Source organism: Heterodontus francisci, chromosome 32, assembly GCF_036365525.1.
Source record: "Heterodontus francisci isolate sHetFra1 chromosome 32, sHetFra1.hap1, whole genome shotgun sequence".
NCBI lineage: Eukaryota > Metazoa > Chordata > Chondrichthyes > Heterodontiformes > Heterodontidae > Heterodontus > Heterodontus francisci.
In genome coordinates, this window is record NC_090402.1 from 54,545,047 (window position 1) to 54,561,387 (window position 16,341).

Genomic DNA, 16,341 nt, shown 5'->3' on the forward strand with positions numbered 1-16,341 from the left:
AGGTTAGTTGTACTCTTGGGATGTGTTGGTTCTGCTGTTCTGATCTAATTTCCCATAAGACTTGTGTAAGTCCCATCTTTGAGTTCTGGCTGTGTTCATTACTGGCAGGGGTGATGGTGTGTATTAATTTGACTTAATTTCCTTACTAAGATGAAATTAGAAACTGTAATTCGGCATTGTTAACAGGCAGTTACTGTGGGTTTCAGTTTCAGGTTTGTGCTTTTGTTAGTTGGAGTTTGAACTTGAAACTTTACCATCTGCACGGCTCAAATGATTGTACAGAAACCACCTCTCTAGCATTCTGACTGCAAATAACCAATATGAGAGTAGGAGAATTGGCAAATAACTAACGCAATGTAAATTCAGTCTGACAGAATTGATGAAGAGTAGAAAAGCAAGGGTGTTATGAATGCTCAAAAAAGGCCAGGTTCAAAAGGCAAGATAAGGGATCTGGTGCCAATTAATTGGCAGGCAAAGTTAGAAAATCAGTTCTGTGGAATCTTCAACAATGAAATGGGTAGAGTAGGTTAAATATCACCCTATCAGGTGAAAAGAGGGTATACTAAAGAATGGAATTCTATGGATAAAAGGAGTAAAATTAATCCAATTAATTTGAGGAGGGCACATGAGAAAGCTCGGACTACAGAAAACGAAAGCAGGAAGTTTAATGGGAGGTGAAAAGCGGGGGTTAGAGAGGCTTAAAGGGAAGATGTAAAAAGGCTGGCAGGTAGTGTGAAAGCAAACAGTAAACAATTTAAAAGCATTTAAATGTGGGTCCGCTCAGGGAAGACTGAGTTTAGTTGTGGAGGATGAGGGCATGACAGAGATATGAAATATTTAACATTGCTGTTTACAATGGGAGTGGGATACAAAACACAAAAATTGCTAACTGGAGAAAACGATTCATTCTGGAAAAGAATGGTCAACATTGGAGTTGAATGAATCAATGGACTCTTGAGGGCTGCACTCTGGTTGGTGAATTAAACATGAAAATTGTGCCAGAGCACCCCTGTTCAAAGAGAGAGACTGATAAACTGTGTCACTATGGATGGACTAGTTAGTCTAATGTTGATGTGTTAATAAGCATTTAGAAATGCACCCATTAATCAAGGACAGTGAACTTGTATTTTGTTAAAGGTAAGTCGTGTTTGACAAATTTGAGCTTTTTCAGCTGAGCAGCTGTGTGTGGATTTTCAGAAAATGTTGAATGAGGCAACAGTGACTGGGCAGGTGAATGACTTCCTTTTTTGGTACAAACAGGTCCCGTAAATGCAACTCAGTGATCAGTATCAATCTGTTCGTCTCCCCATTCTCTCCCCTGAAGGTACTGCCTCATTAATGGACAGGTGCCCTTCTGCATCTCTCCTGGCCATGCTCCATGTTTGTCAGCCATAGTCAACTACCGGGGGCATCGCATCTGAGCCTGATCTGTTCTTGCCTGGCATCTACATGTGCACGATCCAGCAGAGGTCAGTGGACGGCGATAGTGAGTAGGGACCCTGGCTGATAATTTAGCCAGTTGGAGCATCTCTACTGGCACCTCAGCTGTGAGTGACTAACTCTGCTTGATTCAGACATCAAAAGAGAGATTTCACACAACACCTTTCACCACCATTGGACATTCCCTAGGTGCTTTATAGCCAATGAAGTACTTTTTTTGAAGTAGTCACTGCTGTACTGTAGTTAAAACTGGGAACATTTGATCTGTGTGTCTTGGCTGCTCATTGCTTTAACAAATTTAACAATTGAAAGTTCCTCACCTTCGTTTTAAACATGGGTCCCAAATTCACTGTTGTTTGAGGGGAAACCAGTGCACGCTCAATGTACAGTCAAACGCACATGGACCTTCATTCAGTGCCCCTCATGCCATCTTCCATTTATTGGAAATGATGGGACCAGTGGGCTGCCTGAGGGTGTGTTTCATACTTGGTAAATGTGTACGTACAGGGTGTAGGACTGAGCATCAAGAGCCCAGATTTGCTTTCAGCTGAGAAAGAACAGGGGTGTTGCCATTGTCTCAGTTTCTCTTGTTAGGAGCAGAAATCCCACTCAGTTTTTCCTAATGCTTCCTGCTGGAAAGTATTCCTGTAGGCTCTGAATGAGAACGAGATCAGGATTAGCTGTGATTGTCCCACGGTCCAGTAGCTCGTGTGTGCAGACTGTCCATTTGGTGTATTACCACAGGGCTTTGATCGCATTGGAACGTGTCCTAGCATGAGCCAGCATCTTCAGAAGTTGGGTAAGGAAATATTAAGTCACGCTACCAGACAACATCTCATCTCTACATGATCAGCAGTGTTCTGCCCACTGAACTCTTGTTCCAGTTACACGACAGACTTTGTTGCATCAACATCAAGCATTTGGTTCTGATGAAAGGTCACAGAACTGAAACGTTAACTCTGCTTCTCTCTCCAGCGGTGCTGCCAGACCTGCTGAGTATTTCCAGCACTTACTGTCTTTATTGAAGTATTTGATCTAAATGGGAGATTCTTGAGACTTGAAGTTGCTGTTAAGTGGAGTAAGCTTCTGGCAGAGGCTCACTTATAATGCTGATATATGCTTTAAGTACAGAATTACTACTGCAGCTAAGGCAGGAATGTGGACAGTAACAATGGTTAATGACTCCGCAGCAATGGTTAATGACTGTGCAACCCAGCTGCTGCTGGCTGTGATACTCTTTGACTCAGTGGTTTGTTTGATCAGTGCTGCAGATCTATTGCTTGGAAAGTCCCTGAGACTCCACAACAGCTCTTTGCGTTTTAATAGCACAGCACAGTGGAAAGTCCCTAAGATTTGCTATTCTAAATGGGGTAGTGATTATGCAGCATGTGGTGGATAGTTGCAATAACATGTTTTTAAACTTGATCTGCTGCTTTTCTTCATAAAACTGCTGGTTGAGTTTAAAGAATGAAATTGCATTTCTACTTTTACGCCTGTCTGAATGTTCAGATGAAATGGCTGTAACAATTTCCACCAGTTTGTTTTTTTAAAAAAAAGCAAAGCCTCGGGTGAACCTGTGTTGTTGCAGGTAGATGGATAGATGTCTGTGCCTGGGAATGGAACACTTCTACTACTCGAGGTCAGAGTCAAATGCTCCCAGGGTAAATACAAGCTAAAGGCCCCTCTAACCTATCCAAACAGTCCCTGGGTGTGTTCAGGACAGGTTAAATACAGAGTAAAGCTCCCTGTGCACCATCCAAACACTCCCTGGGCAAATACAGCATGGGTTGGATACAGAGTAAAGCTCCCTCTATGCTTTATTGAATTTAGTTGGTTTTGTATCCTCGCACTCGTCCCTTAGAGAACGCTGAAGCAATGGAAGCATTTGCAGGCCGTTTAATAATCTGACAGGCTGTAATGTGAATGTTTCTTCCATGTCCATAACCACCTTTATCCCATCCGAGAGAGCAGTTAGTTCTATACGTTGGGAGGGAATTATGCCTTCAAGTTGGAATTCTGGTCTCCACTAGCTGGGACTGCCTAGAGTGGGGTTTGAACCCTATGTGCTCATTCAGAGGCAGGAATTGAGCTAAAGGCTTGATCCTACTGAATTTAGTGTGTGCTGGAGGTTCCATCATGACCTAGTGTTGAGTGACACAGTACAGCTTTACAGGCCGATGTAGGGAGATGTGTGAGAATGAGGGTGTCACATGCTGGCCAACTCCACAAGCAAGTGAGGACACATTGACGACCAAAGATTGGGTGGATTTGTCGCCAGCCAACAGCCCACAGAAAATAAATTCTGTCCTCACCAAGGGTTTCCCTGACGCCTGCTTCCCCTGCGACTGCTGCAGACTTGCAGAGGGATAATTGTCTCCATTACCTGTATCTGTTGTTGTGTTGCAGGCTGACCACGAAGGGAAGTGCGAGTATACGATAAAGCCTTGCGCAGCGTGCGGCAGGAAGGTACGCCAGTTCGACCTCCCCCGGCACTTGGAACGAGAGTGTCCTGAAAGAAACCTCAACTGCAAATTCTGCAAATCCTTGTTTCCCCACAAAGAGATAAAGGTAATCGGTCTTTAGAGAAGGATGAGTTCTACTCCCTGACCATTTCCTGCACTGTGCTCAGTCAGCTCCTCACAGCTCGAGAATCCAATCAGCTGCTGCAATTGGCCTCAGCACCCCTGCATTCGGGGGGCAAAGAACTCAACCATGCCTCCTGTGGAGAGTGCAGGGGCTGGATGAGAACAGGGTTTTTTGTGCTAACAGTAGGCAGGCATTTCCTGTGACAGTAACTAATTGGGTCATAGTCACAGCCTGTCGTTTTTGCATTCATTCACAAAATGTGGGCGTCACTGACAAGGCCTTCATTTATTGCCCATCCCTCGTTGCTCTTGAGAAGATGGTGGTGAGCCGCCTTCTTGAACTGCTGCAGTATGTATGAGGCACTGCAACTTCACTCGTGTCCTATGTAGGGCTGCGTGTGATGATGGTGATGCACAATTTTAAAAAAACATAATAACTGTAGTGGTTGAGGCAGCATGAACTGATGGGAATGGGGTAAAGAGGGGGGACATGGATGTATTGTGAAACGTCTCCTTTAGATGATGTCGCTTTCACATGCCTCTTTCACTGTCACATAGAGGAAAGCAACCCTCAAGTGTTTGTTCTTTGCCATTTGTACAAGCTTCATGACTGAGACTGACAAACACCTTTCACATAGGGTGCTTTGAGACAACAGATCAACTAACTCAGCACAGACCTGGGATTGTCTGGTTTATGAGAGATGTAGCACAGTATTGACTCAGTTATCTTCTTATGTGAGATACTCTGTTGGATGTTAGTTCCCAGTCCTCAGAGAGTCCCCAAAAATGAACCTTTTCTCTTTATGGATGTTGCTGTGAATTCCCAGCATTTCCTTTCTATCTGTTCTGTTGAATGTTTTAATCTTGATTAATTCCATGAGATAATATCTGAATTGCAAATGACATAGAAATTGAGCCAGAATTGGCGAGAGCAGATCTACGGTAAATTTAACTGGACCAAACGCTTACTAGTCGGCACTGTACTGGATGAAGTTGGACAGGTCCAAGAGGCTATAATTTTGATATCCTTACTGCAACAGATGACATGTCCCCAGGCGAGTCCAGTCAGTGCCCTTTGAATAGCTGCAGCTTGCAGTCTAAGACTGAGATCATAGATGATTCAGAATCCACTGTGCCAAACCTCTTTTGTCTTTGACATGCAGTCATTTCCTTTGTCTCAGCCTGTCACCAAGTGAGAACAAGCACAGTCCCTAGGTTGGCTGAGCACCAACATGCTGGAGTGCTGTCTAATTCAGTAGGATATACCACTGCGGTCAGGGTGGATACTCAGTCAGTGGGCACTGGGCTGAGTGAAGAATAGCCGAGTGAAGTAATTCGCTGATCTTTATCAACATCACGCACAGTGCCACTTCCTTGGTCCCGATCTTAACCCCATCGCTTCTGAATATGCGATCTGAAGCTCCTCCAGTAATTAGCTCGGTCTCCACAGTAATCCATGCGGCGGTTACAGGGATTGAAACAAAAGCTGAGACAAACCCAGATACATATGGCATGCTGCTGAAGGAAATGTAGTGGCAAAATATTCCATTGATGTATTCGTCACCAAAGCAGGGGATTTCCTCATACATCCCTGTGGGAAATTTGATAATGGGGAAAAGAGAATACCTGGAACTGGTGTGTGGTTTGATGCATAAATTACTCTTTGTTACAACCAGATGAGAAAGAGGTCTTGGGTTCCCTCTCAGCCTTCACCTGGTCTTGCTGTAACAGGGTTTAATTTTAAATGAACTGTGTTTTTAGCTCCCCCTTGGTGAATCCTTGTTCATGCTTTCCAATTAGAAGGCAAAGAAGCCAGCACAAACAGGCTTTCTTAGGTTTAAAGAAGAAAAGATGAAATTTATGAAACTTAAACTCTAATTCGGTTAATGCCTAGGGATACATGACGCACCCAAACTAGCATGCGATACACACATGCAACTGGAGCCAGAAAAGCACAGAAGAAAAATAATGTGGAATAGTTTGAGGCACTATCTGAAGAATTGTTGTTACGGTTATTTGAGCTCACTGTAGAGTATCTGATTGTAGGTCGATCTTGCTTTTTGTTGGGGCCCAATATTCTTCTTAAACCTTGTTCACTGTAGGAGACTTTTCTCTCTTGGGATTCATGTGTCTTCAGTGGATTCAGAGGCTTGTGAGAAAGAGATGGGAGCAGACAGATCTTCTCAGTCCAGGAGCAAACAGACTCTCTGCCTTCAAATTCTCTGTAGCCAGTTAAAAAAAAAACCCTGAAACAGCCAGGTAGTCATGCGACCAGCTGGTCTAACCAGTTCTGGCCCTTGTGGATTGTATCCTCTTTAGCAGGCCCTGGAATGTGCTTGGTAAGAAACTTTATCAACCTTGCTTCCAATTTCCACCCTTCTCTCACCTTTACATGGTCCATCTCCGACACTTCCCTTCCCTTCCTCGACTTCTCCGTCTCCATCTCTGGGATAGGCTGTCTACTAATATTCATTATAAGCCCACCGACTCCCACAGCTACCTCGACGACACTTCTTCACACCCTGCCTCCGGTAAGGACTCCATTCCATTCTCCCAGTTTCTCCGTCTCAGACGCATCTGCTCTGATGATGCAATCTTCCACGACAGCGCTTCTGATATGTCTTCCTTTTTCCTCAACTGAGGATTCCGCTCCCCCCCCCCCCCCCCCCCCCCGCCCCACTGTGGTTGACAGGGCCCTCAACCGTGTCCGGCCCATTTCCTGCACCTCCACCCTCACCCCTTCCCCTCCCTTCCAGAATGGCGATAGGGTTCCCCTTGTCCTCGCTTTCCACCCCACCAGCCTCCGTATCCAAAGGATCATCTTCCGCCACATCCAGTGTGATGCCATTGCCAAACGCATCTTCCCCTCCCTTCCCCTGTCAGCATTCCAAAGGGACTGTTACCTCCACGATACCCTGGTCCACTCCTCCATTACCCCTAACACCTCGTCCCGTCCCACGCAATCGCAGGAGGTCTAATACCTGCACCTGTGCCTCCTCTCTCCTCACTATCCAAGGCCCCAAACACTCCTTTCAGGTGAAGCAGCGATTTACTTGTACTTCTTTCAATGCAGTATACTGTATTTGCTGCTCACGATGTGGTCTCCTCTACATTGGGGAGACCAAACGCAGATTGGGTGACCATTTTGCGGAACACTTCATCTCAGTCTGTAAGCATGATCCCAGGCATCCAGCTGCTGGCCATTTCAACACCACTGCCCCCCACCCTGCTCTCATGCTGACATCTCTGTCCTGGGATTGCTGCAGTGTTCCAGTGAACATCAACGCAAGCTCGAGGAACAGCATCTTATTTACCGATTAGGCACGCTACAGCCTGCCGGGCTGAACATTGAATTCAATAATTTCAGAGCATGATGGGCCCTCCTTTTTATTTTTATTTTTATGTTTAGTTATTTTTTATTTATTTTATTTTAGTTTGTTTCATTATTCATTTTTTTTTTTACCATGTGCCTACCCACTGTTTTGTTCATGTTTGTGCTTTGGGCCAGGACTGTTCATTTTTCTGTCAATTAACACCCTCTCTGCACTAACACTTTGTCTTTCAGCACACCTGTAACATACCGTTTGCCTTTGTTCCATGATCTTCTGGTCAATTATTCTGTGTGACCCTCTGTCCTATCAACACCTTCCGTTTTGTTACCACTGCCCCACCCCCGCTTTATTTGCTTAAAACCTTTTACATTTCTAACATTTGCCAGTTCTGATGAAAGGTCACTGACCTGAAACGTTAACTCTGCTTCTCTCTCCACAGATGCTGCCAGACCGGCTGAGTATTTCCAGCATTTCTTGATTTTATTCCTGGAATGTGCTATCTCACCTTCCATGTCTGAGGATGTAAATGTTTTTTTTTCAGCCACGGCTGATCTGTTTAACAAGTCATTTCCTCGCTCCAACAACAGTTAAAAATCAATGTTCATGACCAAATTGATGTGCCTCATTCTTGGCAGGTGTGGGCCTAGCATGACAGTCTTTCACTCAATCCCCATAGTACTGTGTCTGCTAGAGAGCAGGAAGTGCAAAGGGAAAACTCCCAGGACTGGTTGTTAATTGTAAGCTTGTTTAGTCTGTTGGAACTGTTCATATCAGCTATTTAATGAAGTAGATGGTGTTTTTTGATTCTATGTCTGATGATTTGGTAAATTTAAATTACTAAAGGCCACTGATAAAAGTAGCCTGAGCCCTGTTATCTGCATCAGTTCAGTGCCCATCTAGTTACAGTTTAGCTAACAGACCAAGTGACTGGAAACTTATGAATTGAGAAAGACTTTTGCAAACAGAAATGAGATGTCCTAAGACTCATACAACGTTACATCACAAAGGCTAGTCCATCACAGTCCCTGAAATGTTTTAACTCAGAGTTCCATCCTCCTGCAGTTGCCTCATACCCTTTTTAAATTTTCATTTTCAAATCCTGATCTTGCTGCATAGATTGTCAGTCACTCAGTGTGTGGGTGCTGCTCTCTCTCTCTCTTCCCCCGATGTCAGTCACTCAGTGTGTGGGTGCTGCTCTCTCTCTCTCTTCCCCCGATGTCAGTCACTCAGTGTGTGGGTGCTGCTCTCTCTCCCCTGATGTCAGTCACAGTGTGTGGGTGCTGCTCTCTCTCTCTCTTCCCCCGATGTCAGTCACTCAGTGTGTGGGTGCTGCTCTCTCTCCCCCGATGTCAGTCACAGTGTGTGGGTGCTGCTCTCTCTCTCTCTCCCCCGATGTGAGTCACTCAGTGTGTGGGTGCTGCTCTCTCTCTCTCTTCCCCCGATGTCAGTCACTCAGTGTGTGGGTGCTGCTCTCTCTCTCTCTCCCCCCGATGTGAGTCACTCAGTGTGAGGGTGCTGCTCTCCCCCCTCCCCCCGATGTGAGTCACTCAGTGTGTGGGTGCTGCTCTCACCCCTCCCCCCGATGTGAGTCACTCAGTGTGTGGGTGCTGCTCTCACCCCTCCCCCCGATGTGAGTCACTCAGTGTGAGGGTGCTGCTCTCTCTCTCCCTGATGTGAGTCACTCACTGTGTGGGTGCTGCTCTCTCTCTCTCCCGATGTGAGTCACTCAGTGTGTGGGTGCTGCTCTCTCTCTCTCTTCCCCCGATGTCAGTCACTCAGTGTGTGGGTGCTGCTCTCTTTCCCCCGATGTCAGTCACAGTGTGTGGGTGCTGCTCTCTCTCTCTCTCCCCCGATGTGAGTCACTCAGTGTGTGGGTGCTGCTCTCTCTCTCTCTTCCCCCGATGTCAGTCACTCAGTGTGTGGGTGCTGCTCTCTCTCTCTCTCCCCCCGATGTGAGTCACTCAGTGTGAGGGTGCTGCTCTCCCCCCTCCCCCCGATGTGAGTCACTCAGTGTGAGGGTGCTGCTCTTCCCCCCTCCCCCTGATATGAGTCACTCAGTGTGTGGGTGCTGCTCTTCCCCCCTCCCCCCGATGTGAGTCACTCAGTGTGTGGGTGCTGCTCTCACCCCTCCCCCCGATGTGAGTCACTCAGTGTGAGGGTGCTGCTCTCTCTCTCCCTGATGTGAGTCACTCACTGTGTGGGTGCTGCTCTCTCTCTCTCCCGATGTGAGTCACTCAGTGTGTGGGTGCTGCTCTGTCTCACTCTCTGATTGCTGCGCTGGTTAAGGCAGCAAGAAGCTGAATGTTTGGAGATGGGAACGTATTGATGTCTCTGCTGTTATTTTAGCTCAATCCAAGAGGCAGCTGTGACTCTCCATTTTTTTTGAGTGGTGTGTGTCAGAAAGGAGAATATGTCGGGAGCCTTGATCGCTTTCCAGTGGTCCATGCTGAAGGTCAGATGAAGACCAGGGCAAATCTGACCCTCTGAATTATCCATCTGCCCACACTCACTCTGGAGCCTAATGCAACAACTGGGAGTCGGATGGGATACCAATGAACTGTTTTCATTCTGCTGCTTGGTTTGCCAAGGCCCAAAAACTCTGAGTTGTTCGAAGCAGCAGCTGCTGAAACGGGGGTGGCTGAGGACTGTTACCTTTATTCAAGCAGACAGGTGTTACATTCAAGTGTTAGTTCTTTAGCAGCTCTACAGAATAAGTTATTGATATTGTTATTTGTTTTTGTCCTGCACAGGCTCATGATGAAATATGTTCCAAATTCCCATTAACGTGTGAATGGTGTGCGAAAAAAAAAATTCCAAGAGAAAAGGTAAAGTGTGTTTGAAATAAATCAGAAGTAGAGAATCAGAATCAGTGGCTACCTTCTGAGATGGTGCAACATGACAGACACACTCAGCTAACTCTAGGAGAAATAGTTTATTCGATTTTATATACTTTTTGTTGAAGAAATCGTTAATTTATATTTCTCTGCTTTCGTGTTTGGAAAAAAAATGACTCTCACTGGGGGACAGTTCCACAGGCACGGACTCTCACTGGAGCACAGTTCCACAGACACTGACTCTCACTGGGGGACAGTTCCACTGGCACTGACTCTCACTGGGGGACAGTTCCACAGACACTGACTCTCACTGGGGGACAGTTCCACTGGCACTGACTCTCTCGGGGGGACAGTTCCACAGGCACTGGCTCTCACTGGGGTACAGTTGCCCAGGCATGGACTCTTGCTGGGGTTTGTTCGCGCCTTGGTGTCCCTTGAGGGGGAGTATGCGGTGTCTGCTGATTTGCTTGAGGCTTTCTGCCACCACAGGGCACCACAGGGGCTGGAGTACATCATAGATGCTGAGAATGGTATTCATCTAATTTTAAATAAAGTTTTTCATTTGAAATCCATATAAAGGGGGCCTGAGGAATAATAGCCCCCTTGGCAATATAAAAGGCCCTGGGGTATAAAGGTTACTGCAACTGTACAGGATGTTAGTAAGACCACATCTGGAGTGCTTTGTGCAGTTTTGGTCTCCTGAGGGGACTTGATAGAATGGATACCGGGAAGATATTTCCTCTTGTGGAGCCGAATAGAACTAGGAGACACAGATTAATAGTGAGAAGTCTCCCTTTTAAGATGGAGATGAGGAGAATTTTTTTTCTCAAAAGGTCGTTAATCTGTGGATTCTCTTCCCCAGAAAGCAGTGGAGACTGGGTCACCGAATTGATTGAAGGCTGAGTTGGATAGATTTTTGATAGACAAGGGAGCCAAGGGTTATGGTGGGAGGCAGAAAAGTGGAGTTGAGACCACAACCAGATCAGCCATGATCTTAACGAATGGTGGAGCAGACTCAAGGGTCGAATGACCTACTGCTCCTAAGTACTATGTTCCTACGCCACCTGCAAAAAGAAAAAAATACAGAGTAAAGCTCTGTCTTTTATGATCGGAAAATACACTTCGCCACATTTTTATTGTTATACCAGTGCAAGAGATAACGCTATCTAAAAAGGGTTAGATACAGAGTAATCCCCGCCCTACACTCTCCAACAGTGTTTGGGGTTGGAGGAGCGGCTTATTTGTGGGGCGTGTTTAGGGGCATGCTGCTGGGGGAGGCATGTCGCCAGAGGGTGTGTTTGGGGGGTTTTGGGGGCATGTCGCTGGATTAGGAATGTGTTTGGGGGATTGAGGCGGGGGGAGGTGCGGCGTGTCACTGGAGGGGGCGTGTATGGGGAGGTGTGAGTGGGGGCGTGTTGCCAGAGGCGGGGGGGAGGTGTGTGTCGCTGCGGGGTGGGTGCAGGGGAAGGCCCCGGGGTTGTGTTTGCGAGGGTGTTGCCGGAGGGAGACATGTTTGGGGAAGGGATGTTTGGGGAAGGGATGTTTGGGGTTGCGTCGCCAGGCAGCGTGTTTGCGGTGTGTTGCCAGGTGATGTATTCATTGCATCTTCCTCTCCACAGTATGCAGATCACATTCGGACGTGTGGGAAGGTGAAGCTGCTTTGCCGCTTTAATGTGATTGGCTGTGAAATGGCAGTAAGTAACTTTTATAGTTTTCTGTCTGAAATACAGCAACAGCGATGTCCAGCTCTCACTGTCCAGGCTGAGTGACAGTGACTGTCCAGGCTGAGTGATAGTTGAGGTAGTTTCAGAGCTGTCTGTTGGTTAATGCTGTATTCACTGCGTGAGACTGTGTTCACACTGGTGGGACGTACTTCATTTATAATGCAGGTAGCTTGTCCAGACTGTCTGGTCTGCTGGATAAACTGTTCATACCCACCACTTTGACACCTGTGGGCATGTTAATTCTGTGCTTTTTTAATTTATTCTCATGATGTGGGTGAAGCTGGCAAAGCCACTTTCATTGCCTTGAGAAGGCAACGATGGGCCTTGTCCTTAAATCGCTGCAGTCCCTGTGGTGGTTCTCCCACCGAGGTGTTAGATAGAGAATATTGTCCCAGTAATGAGGAAGAAATCAGGAGGATATATCCAAGACATGATGGGGTGTGACTTGGAGGTGATGGTGTTCTCATGATGTTGCTGCTCTTTTACTTCTCAGCAAAAGGAGGAAGGTGTTATTGTAACAACCTCGGTGAGTTGCTGCATGCATCCTGCAGATTGTACATACTGCAGCCACAGTATGCCTGCTGGTGGTGGATGTTAATTGTCTATCAGTTGGGTGTTTAATTGTATACATTGGTGGGTATTAATTCAGGACTCTCCTGAAGAGGCAGGCTTAAAGAGGGGTTGTTGGTTGGAGATGCACAGTATGCAATATGTGCCTCTTGTCAGTAGAATTTTGTAAGTGTATAAAGATGAGGCTCCAGTGTTTTATCCTTCACCACTGAGCTATCTGAGTTCCAACGGTGGACAGACTGGATATTGAGCCCAGCAGCAGGGCACTGGTCAAAGGAACTGGATGCTGTCGAGCTTCTTGAGAAGTTGTGGCAAGTGGGTGTATAGTCCATCACACTCCTGATTTGAGGCTTGTAGAAAATGTTTTGAGACATTGAAGGGTCAGGAGATAAGACACTTGTTGCAGTATGCCCAGCCCAAGACCTGCTATTGTAGCCATGGTGTTGTTATGGACAGTCCAGCTCAGCTTCTGGTCAATAGTGGCTCTCAAAAGGTTGATGATGCTGTTAAACGTCAGTGGAGGTGGTTTAGTTTTGTTACCTGACACTTGTCAGTCTGAGGCTAGGTGTTGTCCAGGTCCTCCTTTAGCTTGACATGGGCTGCTTCATTATCATGATATTTTGGGAAACCTTGAATTCTTCAGCACTCAGTCTAGGTGTAAAATAAGGAAGGGGGTGCAAGTGTTACCACTGTCCTGTTTCATTCACCTCACAGATATAGCAAACCTTTACAAGAGCTACACACGAAGAGAATGGACAAAGATCTCAAAAGAATGGTTGGAGGAAGCAGAGGAGGTTTTGAAGAAATGTTTAAAGGTGGAAAGAGAAGTAGAGTGATGGAGTTTGGTGAATTAATTCCGGAGCTTGAAGGCTCTGCCACTAATGCTGGAGGGAATGGGTTTACAGTGGAAAGGTGCAGTGTGGGAAGAGATAGTAGCGGTGGCGAATGGTCAGGAAAAGACTCCTCACTAAACTGAGGATTTGGAATGTATTCTCGGATGGAGTCAGTGGAACTTGGCAATGTAGAGGTGATGGGTGAGTGGGATTTGCAATGGATAGGATACAGATAGTGGAGATTTGGGTGAGTTGTAATTTAATTAGGGTGAAGGCTGATGAGCGTGTTGGAGAGCCTGACTGCGGGGATACGGATAAGATTTTCAGTGGGGGTTGGAGTGAGGTAGAACTGAGAGGCTTTGGGAAGGATATGGGGTTTGAAGTTCAGCTGAGGGTTAATTTGACACTGTGTTTGCTTACTATTTGATTCAGCCTAAGCAAGCAGCCAGATATACTTGGACCAAAACAGACATCCTGATTGGACCTGCTTTGTCCTGTTATTTTGGGCAATGGACACAACTAAGTCTGCTGTAAGCAGTGTAATTGTACCGTGAGCAACTAGCTGAGTGCTGGTTCAAAAGTTTCAATGTACCAGTTAACTGGGAGGAAATGGATTGTTGACTAACTAATGGCAGTGCTTCAGGTATGGATTCTTCAAGTCTGCTCCAGAGCACAGTTGTTGTTTCTGCCCATGAAAACGGGCATCCCAGTGAGCACAAAGGAATCTTGCTTGGATTATCAGTTGTGTTGGAAGCTTGCAATATGGTCAAAAAGGAACTGGTTAATTTACTTTTCTGAAACAAGAAATCTCCGTTCTGCACACAAAGCAGTTCAGCAGGTGTGACCCATTTCAGCTGCTGCAGACTTCAAATCCAAGTCACAGCATGCTAGTTTCCCACACACCGCTCATGGTGAACTCTCGCAATAACTGGCATTCAAAATACAGCGAGCTTCAAGTTATTATGTAAATTGGGCTGAAGCTAGTGTCTGGAGTGGGGTTAACCAACTACTGCAAATTATATCTGCCATTTTTGTGCTTGAGATTTTGCCTGTGTGGGATATATAGGCCACTGTGTTTTCGAGCTGCCTGTTGGGTAGATTCCCAGATGTAAGGGCTGTCGGGGATTCAATTGACTCTGTCCAGTAGACGGTATCTTGTTTGGGTGTGGGGAGAGAAATGGGGACTTTCAGCCATCTAAACCTTTAATCTGTATTAAGGGGGCTGGAATTCAAAAGTGAGGAAGTGATGCTTCATTTCTAGAGTCTTGGTAAGACCCCACCTGGAGTAACTGCATTTACTTCTGGACATTGCACCTCAGGAAGCATATATTGGCCTTGGAGGGAATGCTGCACAGATTCACCATAATGATAGCAGGATTAAAAGAGTTAAATTATGAAGACAGATTGCATAAACTTTTATTCATTTGAAAGTTAAGATGTGATTTAATCAGTGTATTTAATGTGATCGAAATTTGATTGGAAATCCAGAAAAGGGGCATAATAAAATTAGAGCGAGCTTGTTCAGTGGTGAATTCAGAAAGTACTTCTTCACACAAAGGCTAGTGAAAATCTGGAACTGTCTTCAGTGGCTGGTGGGTGCTGGGGTACAATTAAAATGTTAAAGACTGAGATTGATGGATTTTTGTTGGGGAAGGGTACCAAAGAATGTGGATCAAAGGGGGGGTAAATGGATTGAATGTGCAGTAGGCTTGAGGGGCTCAAAGGCCTCTTCCTGTTCCTATGAGGAGGCTGTTTCTGTGGACTTGGCTGTTCTGTTGGATTGAGTTTGTTTCCTGCTGTCAGATGTGGAACCCACAGTGTGTATTGGGGCTGAAGAAAGAAACAAACACCATAGAAATTAAACGGTCCATCAGCACCTAATGGGAAAAGGACAGGCTTCCCCCAAAGTGTTCTTTGTTTCTCAGATACTGACTGACCTGCATCACTTTCTGTTCTTGTACAAATCTCTGGCAAAATGCAGCTTTACTAATCCTCTGTCTAATTTCTGTACACAAATCTGCAGTAATTTAGCTGGGCTTTAGTTTCAGCTATGCAGTGGCTAGGTCAACACTGCCACCGAGGGGAGCCAGCAAGACTGATTAACTGAAGGATACTCAATGTAAGTTCCTTGAAAACAACAGCATGAGGGACACTTGGGGTTTATGTCCATGTGGGATGTGAAGCAGAAGAGTTGAGCAGGAAGCTTGGGTCTGCGCCATGTTATCTGGTATAAGTCAGGGAGATGACAATGGTGCAACTATTTGTTTTGGTGTCCTATGGCTGGAGAATCATGGAGTCATTATGGCACAGAAGGAGTCCATTTGGCCCATTGAGTTCATGCCTGTTCTCTGTAGAGCAATCCAGTCAGTCCCATTCCCCTGCTCTATCCCCATAGCCCTGCAGGTTTATTTCCCTCAAATGCCCATCCACTTTCTTTTTGAAATCATTCATCGTCTCCGCTTCCACCTCCCTCATAGGCAGCGAATTCCAGCTCATTACCATTCATTTGATACCCATTCGAAAGCACCTGGTGTGGATCAGTCCTACCATTGATGACCCTGCAGGGTCAAGTACCCTGCTGTCACTCATTGTGTCAACAAACTACTGAAAAATGACCACTTGCATGAGGACCAAGGGTATCCAACTCTCTTCAGAGATGGGGAAGAGAGGAAGGGAATTGGCAAAGAAAAGCACATGCTTCTCCTATCACTGGTACAACTATTGCACTTAATTTCACCATTGCTTTAAGCATCCTTTCCAATGCTCCACGTGCTATCAAGACGAGCCAAGATTCCGATGATGTATATCCCTTTTGGAATTTGATGAATTTCTTTCCTGTCATATAGTGTAAAAGCCTAGAATAATCCTGAGCAGAACCACAGGGCATGGGAATATAGGTACATGTTCAGGACTGATGTCATCAATGAACTCCAAGGAGGGGAGTGGAGATAAAACTCTGGAGTCATTCGAGCTGTTAGATGTTGTGATGGGGCATTGACAGTTCATCGCTACTTATCTTTGGA

The 16,341-nt window shown here is 45.9% G+C and overlaps 1 protein-coding gene across 1 annotated transcript in view; it reads left to right on the forward strand.

Moving 5' to 3' along the window:
* The window catches only part of traf2b (Tnf receptor-associated factor 2b), a 37,527-nt gene that overhangs the window by 7,958 nt on the left and 13,228 nt on the right, over positions 1–16,341 (forward strand). Inside the window, exons 3-5 of the mRNA XM_068012835.1 lie at positions 3,847–4,008; positions 10,108–10,182; positions 11,811–11,885. Coding sequence (XP_067868936.1) covers positions 3,847–4,008; positions 10,108–10,182; positions 11,811–11,885 — 312 coding nt within the window. The remainder of the gene's footprint in view (positions 1–3,846; positions 4,009–10,107; positions 10,183–11,810; positions 11,886–16,341) is intronic.